This window comes from Pieris napi, chromosome 10 (genome assembly GCF_905475465.1).
Source record: "Pieris napi chromosome 10, ilPieNapi1.2, whole genome shotgun sequence".
Classification (NCBI taxonomy): domain Eukaryota; kingdom Metazoa; phylum Arthropoda; class Insecta; order Lepidoptera; family Pieridae; genus Pieris; species Pieris napi.
Window position 1 is genome coordinate 3,561,114 of NC_062243.1, and position 14,004 is coordinate 3,575,117.

At 33.1% G+C, this 14,004-nt stretch overlaps 1 protein-coding gene across 3 annotated transcripts in view; it reads right to left on the reverse strand.

Moving 5' to 3' along the window:
• Positions 1-14,004, reverse strand: part of LOC125052872 — a 164,294-nt gene that overhangs the window by 46,406 nt on the left and 103,884 nt on the right. For all 3 annotated transcript variants that reach the window (XM_047653918.1, XM_047653920.1, XM_047653921.1), the window contains one exon: positions 12,898-12,927. In XM_047653918.1, the coding sequence (XP_047509874.1) occupies positions 12,898-12,927 (30 nt within the window). The remainder of the gene's footprint in view (positions 1-12,897; positions 12,928-14,004) is intronic.

The window sequence follows — 14,004 nt, forward strand, 5'->3', positions numbered from 1 at the left end:
TTTATAAAATCTATGTTATAATGTAAATAAATATTAGTTTTAGCGACGGAGGTCAAATTCTGAAGAGGACAAAATAAATATTTATATTCAACATGAATAGAAGCCTATCAAGTTCATCGGATGAAGACAGATGAGAATGCATTTAAAAATAGATAAATAGTGTTATTTTAGTATCGGTAAATAGAAAAAATACGTATGAAACCACTTAGTTAGAGCTGAACTATCTTGATCAATTTAAAATAGCGAATTAATATTTTAAACAAAAGACAGAAGACTTCACTATGTCTATCAGACAGTTTGGCATCCGCAGAAAATATATTTAACCATTTCATGCATCGTAAATTATGAGCTATGAGAAGTAAACCAAATAGAATCACACATTTATTAAAAACTAGCTGGCCTGGCGAACATCGTACCGCCTAACAGTCGATTCTTTATTTTTTTAAATACTTATTCTGCTATTCGGGACACCGGTCTAGCTAGTAAGATAAAAAAAAGAAAGTTGATAATACAACAAATACATTATGTCAAAAAATAAAAATTTACCTTCCCGGAACCCCTCCACTAACACTTGAACTTTATGATATGGTATTAAAGTTCAAATTGCCTTTAAATATTATTACGAATATTTTGTATGGGAATATAGAAAAGTGTTGTTTTTTTAGACTTTTTCACTCAATTTTTTTCAATTTTTCTCTCCGTAAGAACCTTCCTCGTACTTCAAGGAATATTATAAAAAAAGAATCAGACAAATCGGTCAAGCCGTTTTCAGGTTATGTCGTGACAAAGGAAAACGGGTTTCATTTTTATATATATAGATTATATTTACTGCGTGAAAACCTCTCAGATGTAAAATATTACATAGCCCATATACCCTGAACATGTTTTGCTTTAAATGAGATCCTAAACACGGTGTTTACTATCAACACTAAATGGGTTTTATTTATATATTTATAAGTTGTTACATGCTTATATAACTGATAAGATATTAAATTTATAACCTAGGTAGTCTATTTAAATCCAACATGTTTACGGAAGCATCAAGTCAAGGAAAACACGCACTGTAATCGGTATTTAACCTATCTTTCAATACACTCTACTATAAACCAGTACGTACTAACACAGACATAGTATAATGGCATATATATTTCCCCATATTTATAGTCTAGACTTGGTCGAAATATTGGCAACGAATTTAGGATCTAGAATCATCCATCAAAACATTGGTGTAATTTTAGTTTTGCGAATTTGTAACGATTCAATTAGCAATTATCAATTTTACCGTCTCGAGAGCGATCAATCTTTTTGTGAATTCTATTGTTTTATATTCTGCGTCTTAATATTGTGTTAAAATATTGACGTCATATTTTAATGTAATATCCAAATCCGCTAACATATTTACGAAAGCTTCAAGAATAAGGAAACTGGTGTTTCCTGGTACACGTTTTCGTTTCAGACGATTGAGTGCTTCACATTTATAAAGCTCTTCAGACTGCACGTCTACATTACGTTATTTACTTTACGTTTTTACGACCAACTGATTTATTTCTGTTTATCAGGTCTGGATGATGAATCGGCATTTTATCATCATTCAGCGTTTACGTACGTTCAATCAATCACTCGAACGGTTTCAATTGCTATGCATGTGATTTTACAAAATCCTTTCAAACAATTCATTACATTATCTTCTGAATAAGCTTTGTCATTGGACACTATTCCTTCATTTCCAATATCTTTGATGTTACGAATTTTGGATATCAATAAGGTTATTGCATTTTGATTTATTGGATTGTTATCATACTTGTGTAGTGTGTTTTGTCTTCAGGGTTCATTGACTCAGAATAAAACGGTCTCTGGTTAATTTTGTCGCCGAATCTGACGCATGTGGATCGTGCGTCTCGGCCGTGTCTAATTTTGCATTGAGATTATTTATTTTATTGACCAATATATTTGAATGTCTTCCGCGTTACATACTGCACCGAAAGAAATTCATTTATAGATTATATATTTTCTTTTGAACTGATTACCAAGAAATATAAGAAATCATGCTGTTCCGTTAAAAACATACACAAATAAAAGAGATAGCTGAGTATAACAGATGTAATTGCTTACAGAGAAACAGAGATAAAGGCTTCAGATACCTACAGCCAGTATATAGAGAATCTTAAAACAGATTCAAACTAAATCAATTTTTATACTGATTTTGCTTTAATTTTACCACGAGCTTTTAGGTCATTGATTTACGATTATACTCCAGCTACCATTTGAACTTCAAAAGCTCACGAGCTTAAAAGCTTAAAATAGTGTTCTACATCTCGTGGCGCCGGTGTTATTTCTATCCCTTTAAACGTGCATAATCTTTCGGTATGACGTAAGATTAATAATTGGTTCTAAGCCATTTCATGCGGTTACCACATCGACAACCAAATGTCAGCGTTGACGTCACAAAAACGTTAATCTAATTTTGACTTCTGTAACAAGGGCTGGTACTGCGTAAAGGGTGACCTTTCTCGAAGGTTTTGGATTTCGATTTAGACGATTTAAAAATATGTTTGTAACCAATTGATCTAAACTATACTAGAATTACTATTACTTGGGGTTCTTCACATGTTTTAGTACAGGTATAATGTGGCAAATTTATCAATCTTATAAGTTCGCTGTTAATCCTTTAAAATATAAGGGTTCGCTTCGGGGGCAACTAATACATAAAGTGTATTTTTTTTATGCACTTCCAAAAACTGTTTCATGACAGACTTCTAAAACAAAACATTTGAATGCTCGTATATTTTGAAATAAGTAAAGACACAGACTACTTTTTCTCTGAGTTATTAATGGATAAAACTAGTTAGATATACGATTTATTTTTAAAAATAAATGTCCAGCCATGCGTACCCGCAACAGGCTGCTACTTTGTAATAAACTAAGACCCTTCCAGGCCTAGGGGTGCACCCTCGTCAAAATAACTATATTAAGTACAAATTATTACTCTTATTATTATTGAATTTATTCAATTGTAGTTATAAGCTGTTGCTTGTTGGTGCTTGGAATAATACCAAGGATACTATAACTACACAAAATCCATACATATTTTTAGCGCATTCGCAATAGTTACTAAACGGTCTGAACCTATAAAATTGTATTAAAGTATCATAACTATGAGAATAGACCGCTTTAGGGCGTTATTGACGTTATTAACCCAGTTAGAATAGCCCTTGCACGTGTGACCTATTAAAATTTATAATTTGAAATCTGCAGACGTATTGATGCCATCCCCAGACTTTAATAGTTGTAGAAAATCGAAGATATAAATTGAAGTATTATCAGTAGGTTGCACTTTGTGTCTATCTGTCAAATATCCATCGGTATTTTAAGCAGTGTTTAGTGGTTTCAATGTTGAAGCGTCGATCTCCGCCTGTGCACCAATGGACTTTCTGTCTATGTGTGCATTTAACACACGTTCGTACGCTAAAGGAAAAAATGCATTAGACCCAAAAAATCGACTGACTGTGTCAGGCACAGAAGGTTGATCACCTGCCTGTCATTAGCACCATTGGTATGTATATGTACTCATCGCTTTACTAATTAATTTAACTTTAGTACTTAAAACAATAAGAATGTAACGATATTTCTCTACACTAATAATCAAAAGGAAGATTTGAATTTCTACTTTTATAACGACTAAGTTGAAAAACTACTGGACCGATTACTAGGGAAAGATGTTTATGCAGTTTAAAAACAGCCAATAACATAATTTATAATATAGACTTTAGTATTATTTATTAGCAACAGTTTATTGCTTTGGGGTTAGTAATTGATATTGTATGACGGATAACCTGTTCCTAGTACAAAATACTCGTGTAATATTAATTTAATGTTTATTCAGGTAAAAGTAAGGTCGTCTATTTTTGTTGTATATATTTTCATCTATGCGCCAAACAAACGCCAACTATATGACGGCTCAATGTTTGGATTAAATAATCCCCTTAGTCATACAAATTAATGTTTTATTAAACTCTTTTAACTACTTTAAGTCCCTGTCTGTCAAATTATTTTTACTCTGTATTGAAAAGAGACGCATGGGTCCATGATTTAGTATTGAATAAGGTGGTTTTTGTAAAGTAAGTCTAAAGTAAAAATCATATTTTTTAGCTTCCGCGATATTTTCAGGATAATTAAAAATGATAACGGTAACAAATTTGAAATGAGATCTATCAGTGAGAAGCCTCGCAAAAATACTGTCCTTCAAAAACTTCAAGAGCTTTAATGGGAAACGAAAGCTCCTTGACGTAAATATAAAATAATATCTGTTTCTTTTTTCTTTTAGAATCAAACACGAGATATGTGAAGCGAAACGTCAATAATTATCATTATATTTGTGTCTAACTTTTTAAATTAAGATGATCCTATAAAGGTCACAACATTTAAACTTTAAAGCTTCCAGGAAGTCATTCGAGAATAACATGTTCACTAATTGATTCATTCGTTGAAATTCTATGAATTGTTAGTAAGTTCATAGTTTGTTAACTTCATTAAAACCCATGTTCATAATACTAAAGCAGTCTGATTACAGTCTTTACTATAGTGAAGTAAACATCGTGAGACCAGATTTTTGCTAAAAAATGGAAAAAATGTGTTAGGCACACCTGACGTATTTGTCTATAAAAAATAAAATGTAAAAAGAAACCGATTCTTTCTAACTATAGAGGGTTGTAGCGCCCCTGGATTATTTATATTGAACTATGCTTAAAAGGAGCATTAAGAATATCGCATTAGAGCGCTAAATCATCTGCATCATGAGCACACCCCACATTCACACACTCACTTTCAGACTATCACACAACACAGCCAAATTGGGTATTTCTTATTATTTTTTTTATGATTGGACAATTCACACTAATTTACCTAGTCCCATGCTAAGCTGGTGAAGCTTGTGTTATGGGTACTAGGCAACGGATATACATACATATTATAGATAGATAGACATATAAATACATATTTAAACACCCAAGACCTAAGCACAACACCAAATGCTCATCACATCGATGTTTGTCTCAGCCGGGGATCGAACCCGGGACCCATGGATTCGCAGTCAGGGGTACTAACCACTAGACCAATGAGCCGTCCAAATGTTATGTTTTGTCCGTCTTAGTTAAATGTATTTAATCATTTTTTTTCCTTTTGTAAATGTATTCCATTTTTGTCTATATCTTTAGTATAATTAAATACGGTCTAGTGAACCAATATGGGACGAGACTACATATTTCTGTACGCTGATCATTATCCTGATGTGTATCTTTCTTAACAAAAATCATATTTAAACTAAAACGAAATGCGAAAGCGACTTACTTCGATGGTGGAATAATTTAATGAAAAAACAATTGAAACTCGTACTTTCCCAATGATTCACAAAGGTTAACGTTTTTAAACAAAGCTGTATTTTATTGAAAGCAACATTTGAACTTGAAGAGAAAGTTCTTTCCTGGTATTTACATTTTTATTTGTTTAACGATTTAAAATGATGACCTTTAACAAAAACAAAAACATAACTGGTGTGATTTTAAATTGGAGAATCAAGAAAGACAATATTAAAATCGATACGTAAGAAACCCATGCCGCTAGAGCCCCTAGGGCAGTGTTTCCCAAAGTGGGGCCCCACAGGGGGGAAATTTGATTGTTAAGCCCCCTTAACAATATTCGAAAATTTATAAAAATAGTTGGAATTAGAATTTAAGTTTTTCATTATGTTTTACTTATCGTTAACAATTTCCTAGTATTTTAAAAAGGAAAAATATGTTAAATAGGTATCATTTATGTTTATTAACTTACTTAACTGTAATTTATTTAAATTAAAAATGTATGTTGAATATGGGCGCATAAGAATTTTAGCAAGGCAGTCTTGGCCAACACTGCTATATCAAAAATCTATACCTAACATTTTATAAAGGCGATGCGGATTTATAACTGAAAAAACTAAAGCTTGATTAAATATATTTTACGAATAAAATCAACATTTATATTCAATATTGTGGCTGTTCCGGCATAAACAAATCAACGTCCAATGAAAATCCATAGAATTGTTAATGTAAATATACACCCGCATATAAAATATAACTTCAAAAACTACCGTTTGCGTATATTGGACGTATGCCACGTTTTCGATTGATGTATTTAATTTATGATTAATTGCGCACACCAAATTGGACTCTAGTGTATTAAACATAGATGTCTATTTAGTTAAGTAGATTTCAAAGATTAACAGAATAAAGCCCGTTTGTACCGCAAATCCGTCAGTTTCTTGTGTCAAAATCAAGGGATATGTAATAAGAATCATTGCAAGTATGAAAAGCGTGCTGTATCAGTAAAGAATAATAGAACGTAGATTGAACGTTAGTCTTAGCGGTGAGTGAACATTTTTTATGAGTTACTAATAGAATTTTTAATTTTCCCACCATATGGTAAGGTGATTCAGTAACTTAAATAGAACTGATTTCGACTTGGAATCGGTTCTTCCAGCGACGTATAACCTTTTTTGGTGCCTCTCCATTAGTGGAGGTTTTTTAAGGCAGTTTTTATATTATACCACCACTATGTTATTACTGAAGTATTTCCCAACCAACTCAACTTAGGGTCCTTCAAGAAAAGAGCGTACAAATTCTTAAAAGGCCGGCAACGCACTCGCGAGCCCTCTGGCAAAAGAAGGTTGGCCGTCAGACTCGTCAAGCGTGTCTTGTCCTGTGCCAGATGCAGCAACTTTTCCGCAGTATCAATACCCGTCTACTCGCTAACGTTACGAATGTATGATTTTTCCTTCTACCAACACGCCTTTTATCCCTGGATTCTACCCATAATAATTAATTGAAGGAGGAGGTAGCTGTCCAGGCCCAGGTGCTATGTGTTAACAACTTTCCGCTGTTTGATGTTTTGAATAACTTTTTACGACAATCCGATTAAGACAACTCTATTAAGACGCAACGTGTAACCAAAGATAATAACGGATGGACCAATCTTTGCGTTAGATAAAGATAGTTCCCGGCTGTCGACAGTTAACATTTACAGAATGCGATAAACTCTCTGGCATATAAAGTGTATAATATATAAACTTTCTGCGACGGATGGAATAAAATCGTGTATGAAGATTACAAAATACTGAATACTAATCAATTCGATACTTCATACAAGATTTTAAACGACCTTTGATGCTATTTATAGCAATACTGATAATATTTTATAATAGAAATACTTGAATTTGAAGGATTTCTACGAATGGCAAGCTTTATTTATGTCGATAAATAATCAGGATACATATCTATGCTTGTATCAATGCGATATATAAAGATTAGGATTTATGTCTAAAGAAGTACCCATATAATATTACTGTGATATTAATAACATTCTGACGTTTCACAAAGCGTAGGCACATTGACAATCATGAGATTGAACGAAATCTGTTCATATTTAAACCTGATTTTATTCAAATTTACACCTTATTCCCAGAACATAAGCAATGGCGAATTTCAAACGACAGGTTTATATAAATTCTACGATTTACACGTCGCGAGCTTTAATGATTGCGCTGTTTGCCAATTCGTGCAAAAAATGCATTAATAAATAAAAAAAGTGTGGCATGGGCCAAAAAGTGAAATGTGGTTAGAATTGGAATATCACAGTATAATCGTAATAACAATATTTAACGACTTCGTATATATGTTTTCTATTTTCATAATAGAAAATATTATATCTTTTATTTTTTGAGCTTCTAGACATGTTTTGCAAGTTTGTGTTGAATAGATTGTAACTATGTGTGACGTACATTTAACTAAATTTATGTACGTTTTAATTTGAAATTGTTCGTCAACACTTTAAACAAGTCTAACGTGACGACGATGATAAATGTAATAGAGGATTGTACCTCAACGTTTCTAGTAGTGTCCCGCTGTATAGCTATAACGCACTCGAATACTTAACAAGTAATGTAAATAATGGGCCAGCGTTAATAGTTTTGAATCTGTTAGAAAATTCATCTCATAATATTTATATAATAGTGCCCTCAAATGTATGAACAAAGGATTTGCCAACTCCTAGTTATGCGTCGATGACCCGTCAGAGGCCGAGCTAACGTCCTCGTTACCTTCAGACATACGTCGTATAAAGATTTCCTCAAACACGATGACCGGAAAATTTAAGATGTTTTTTCAATTTTTCCGGGTTTCATTCTTGTTTTGATGTTTTTACGGTTATAAAGATTTTGCAAAAACAATGTGATTTACGTTTTGTTTTCCATAGTAAACAAAACCGCAACGCAGGTTTACAGTGTTACCGACCTTTAAGGATATTGTTTACTCTTTTTCACCTCATATGGCACCTAACGACGCCAGGCGCCGATGTATTACGTATGCAATTGTTTATTTGTATTCTTGAATTCTTAAAAGGCCAGCAACGAGCTCTCTCTCTCTCTCTCTCTCTCTGTACTCGTAAGTATTTATTGGCGGCGGATCACTAAACATCAGGTGAGCCTCATGCCCGTTTTTCCAATGCTATATATAAAAAAATTGGGGTGTTAAATAATTCGGCTCTGACGTGAAAAGTATTTAAAGATTCTATGGCCTTGTAAATAAATATGCGTTCAATACAAAATGCCATTACTCGATCCATATATGAAGTAAACCTACTATTTGCTTGTCCTTTTTAGACATTTTAAATTCAAATATTATTCATTGTTCGATACAAAAATTCTTATCTTTCAAGAGCAAAATCAAGACGTCAAACTGTTTTAATTATTTATTACTAGCTACGGAACAGACCAAGGCTAATTGATCCAACCAGGAAGATCAACGAATACTGCATTAATAGATCATGCTTCTGCGCAGATTATTTTGCGCAATTAAGAACTGTGACGTCACGCTACGTGTCTTTGTATAGTGTTGCGTTGTACGTATTAAAGTTACGAAAAATATGTCGTAATTATATAGATAAATACTTGTGTTTCTAGAATGTAAAAATATTTAATAGTTAAAAACTGCCTTCGTTTCAATGTTCTAAAGCACTCGTATATCATATTCTGTCGTTCTCTATTTGACTTCCGTAAACACAATTAAAATAACTACTCGTATCATTGAAACAGTTGGCGAAAGAGTAAGGCCCTCAGAGGTCACTGTTTTAATGTTTAAAATCCAATAATTGCCCAGAAATGGGACAGCGTTTGTTTCATCAAAAATGTTACGGTCATACTAAAGTATGAAACTTTTATGAAATTGCATCCCGGATTACGATAAGTCAGTTAGCATGGCACCGAGGCGATTCAACTATACTTCTTGTTCTTATGGGAATGGAATACAGCCATTGTCTGTCGCCAGTACACAGTTGCCTTCCCCCATCTACACGCTTTGTAACTACTCTCTCCTGTCATATAGAGATTATGTCTCATGAATAATACGTAAAATTGTTTGTAACAAAGCGAACATTGTTCGAATAGAATATGAACAGTAAGTTCAAACTATATGAGCTGTCTAAAGCGTATTAACGGATAAGAATAATTGACGAAATTATCGTAAAGTTCTGTTCTGTGATTGGTTTTCATCAAGTGTCTGTAAATAAAACAATGTTTTCAATTCCAGGAAAAATAAAATTGTTTTTAGTGTCTATTTTTATTTTTGCAACGACGCAGTTTGTTTTGACGGGAACCAGACATAGAACGCGTATTGTTTTATTGCTTTTTCTTTGTATTTAGATTTTACTTTATACGTGGAAAAATCAGCATAAATCATAACGCATACGCCGTGTAAAACATATGAGAAGAGCTAATTTATATTGTAATTTTTTAATAATTAAATTTCTTTATATATTATTAAATTAATGTTAACTACATATTCTTTGCTTTATATTATTCTAGAAATTTCTTCAACTTTTTTCTTTACATAGCTGTATGTATTACAGCAAATTTCAGAAAATATATTTAAAGATTATTGGGCGTCTTGAAAAATAACCGAGGTCGGAAAATGCTTATACAAGCTAAGATATATCGTCGGGTATCTGTTTTTTACTTGTTTTTCAATCGTTTCCATACAATTAAAACTCATTGATTATTTTTGTTCGCAGTAAAAAGTAATCGCAAACGCCGTGTGCAAATTACATTGAAAATTCACGGTTTTCCCAATTTGTTTTGATAGTTTCTTATCAGTTAAATGTTATAATATCTGATGTCACTTATTATTAATTGCTGGTTTGTCAATACAGGAAAACAGTATTTATTTTTAGTGCAGTGGTAAACTTGTAATTGAGTAGCATTAGCACATCAACTAGCTAAATCATGTTAAAACATATGTTATTAATAATGCTGATTGTAAAGTCATACGTTAAAATTATGGGTTAACCATAATATGTACTATTAATCAAATAAAGACATTGTAGGATTATCAAAAAAAACGTGTGGCACTCGGGGACTGCCGCGATAAAACTATTGCATTTTCTTTTTCAACTTCTGCAATTATAATTATTTTATTTATGCAGTATTTTTTCAATCTACCACTCTACCAGACACAGACTAACTCGCCTATATAGTCTGTCTCACTCTAACGCGCACCGGCTGCACCGATCTTGTCAGAGAGATGTGAATACGCAGTTCCGTCCCGCGTAAGGTTTTTTTCGTTACGAAATTTCTGGATTCGGTCTCCACGCTCGAGGCCCGCGATAGAAGCTATGCAATAGCTTAAAAAGTGTTTGCTGTTTTTGGCGTTATATTAGGCATTAAACAAATTATGCAAATAACTTCCACTTTCCAATATCTCCCAGGCTTTAAATGTAATGTTTACATTGTTATCTACGTGCGTAATATATTTACACATTTATAGAATATACCGCGCTTTGATGTTTATTAAATAACCATTATTGCATTAAAGCCATATAAATCGCCGTAAATATGTTGACACCGATTATATTCACGGCTCTTAAGAAGGTCAAAGAAAGGACGATTTGAAGGCTTACTTTATTAGCTACCGATTATTGGTAGACTATTTTTGTTATAGAACAGGGGTCAAACGGGCAGAAGGCTCACCTGATGTTAAGTGATACCGCCGTCCATGGACACTATCAATGCCAGAGGACTCGCGAGTGCGTTGCCGGCCTTTTAAGAATTGGTACGCTCTTTTCTTGAAGGACCCTAAGTGGATTTGGTTTGGAAATACAGCTGGCAACTGGTTCCACATGGTGGTGCGCGGCAAAAACTGCCTTAAAAAACGCTTAGTTGTGGAACGACGTATTTTTAGAATTTCGTTTGTATAGATGTTGTTTATAAAATAAATAGTACTTTTAAAATAAATACTGAATACTGTTAAGTTTAAATTTAATCTAAACTAACCTAGCTGATTAGTTTTTAAATGAAATAAACATCCATTCTGAATTTAAACGCTTGCGTTACGTCTTTTGCTAGAGTTATTACATAGATTATAATTAAGGTGTCACTCATCTAACAAGATGACAATTGACAATTTGAAGGACAAATGGTTACCGACACCAGTGTTTAATTAAGACCACTAGTTAACGCTTCCGTCCATACAATTGTTAGCTACATTATCATTAAGCTTATTAAATGTCCGCAGAATGTTCTACGGTCAATGTACAGTGCCAACAGTACAAATTCGAATTTGGAATAGTTTTAAATTGCTCTTGAGTTTTTTTTTACTAACTACTGTGTAACATATATTGTCTTTAACTTTCCCATTTCAATAATTTAAAGGTAAGAAGTCAAAATCCAGCAGTTATTGTTTTGTTACCTCTCAGTCTCAAAATTTAAATTCATACGATTTATATTTTTTGTAGTAATCAACCACAGTTAAGACTTATTAATACTAATAGGCAGCCATCGTAAGTTCGTACCATCTTACATAGCATGCAGATAAAGCTACGAAAATCAAACAAACGGTTTTTGTGTGTGAGGTAAAACATGATGGAATTAAATATGAGTCACGGGTTCTAGTGAAATGTGTCCAATCGTTGGTCTTATTTATCTCTAACGCAATAATGACTTTGTCAGTTATTATTGTTATGACAGTATGACTTCATAACGATATGGTACAGTAATTTAAATCAAACAAACAGCTGACAACATTGTACGATTTATTGGTATTTTTTTTAAAGACAATTCACACCAATTGACCGAGTCCCATGCTAAGCTGGTGAAGCTTGTGTTATGGGTACTAGGCAACGTATATACATACATATTATAGATAGATAGACATATAATTACATATTTAAACACCCAAGACCTAAGCACAACACCAAATGCTCATCAAATCGATGTTCGTCTCAGCCGGGGATCGAACCCGGGACCCATGGATTCGCAGTCAGGGGAACCAACTACTAGACCAATGAGTCGTCAAATAAAATAAAAAAAAAATCAGTGGCGCTACAACCTCTTTAGGTCTTGGCCTCAGATTTGTGAATCTGTTTCATGATCATTTTTAAATCTAATAGGTAAGTAGGTGATCAGCCTCCAGTGCCTGACACACGCCGTCGACTTTTTGGGTCCAAGACATGTCGGTTTCCTCACGATGTTTTCCTTCACCGTTCGAGCAAATGTTAAAAGTGCACATAGAAAGAAAGTCCAATGGTGCACAGCCAGGGATCGAACCTACGACCTCAGGTATGAGAGTCGCACGCTGAAGCAACTAGGCCAACACTGCTCTACTTTAGTATTTTTACCTTTTTAATTAGTAGTTTGGTCTAGTTTTAAGTTCGGTATTGTATTTTTATGTTTATATAATTTATGTCTGGGTTGTCTGGAAGAAACTGCTTTTAAGAGTAAACATTTACGTCGTCTTCATTCATTTGTTTTATGTTGTTGTGATGTATTATTTAAAGAAAATAATTACTGTATTTGTTAATATAAAATTGTCCACTTACCAACATGCGAAAGGCCGGTGAGGTCGGATTCTGAAATAAAAAAATAATGTCAATAAAAATGTTAATTGCTGCCTTCATATTATTACTATCATTATAATAAATCTGATTTAGAATATTTATTATTCTATTTAACTTAAATAGGCAAACCTCTTTTGGCTTCTTTATACACAAAATTTTAAAGTTGACCACTAGCTGACCCGGCAAACGGTGTTTTGCCATGTATTATATTTCTAGGAAACATTTTTTAGTTCAATAAAAATACCTATCTACAATAATAAAACATAGAGGTTGATCGTAGATGGGTGAAAATTAGGGGTTGTATGAATATTTGTATGTTGTATCATAAAAAAATAAAAACAAAAAATATTCTAAAAAATACATTTTTTTTAGGTTGGACACCCCTTATCGCTTAGGGGTTGGAAGATAGATAGTAGTCGATTCTCAGACCTACTGAATAAGCAAAAAAATTTCATAAGAATCGGTCGAGCCGTTTCGGAGGAGTATGGGAACGAACATTGTGACACGATAATTTTTTATATTAGAGATATCGGTTATAAATAATTACCAATTTACAATGTACATCTAATAACCCAGAAAATACTACCTGAATTACCATACTCTGAGTTTAATGTGTTCGCGTATATCCACTAAACGCAAGCTTACCTCATAAATGCAATATCGATTCAATAATTAGTTACTAGTTGGCTGGTATAAAGTATTACACCTCTCTAACTCTATTAATTAGTTAAATAACTTTCGTCTTTTTGATAAAGCAATTTCAATACCCGCTGATCTCGGAAACTTATAATTACGTAGTACGAAATCTCTAATGAATATGATATTGTCGGATATTGAAATTCAATGGCTTCCTGAGCAATATTTTACTTATTTCGTAACCTTAAGAAAAACAATTATAGTCCCGTAAAGATTTTAAATTTCTTCACAATACCTTAGACTAACATCTTTGTGAAAGACATGAGCTACCGTTCATAGAGGAACCGGAAGTGACAATGCGGAGGCGGGCGGAAATGCGAATTATACTGCATCTGACCTTAGGTTCTTCCTATATCCTGACTGTATTCTTGACTTATCGAAAAATCATTTTGT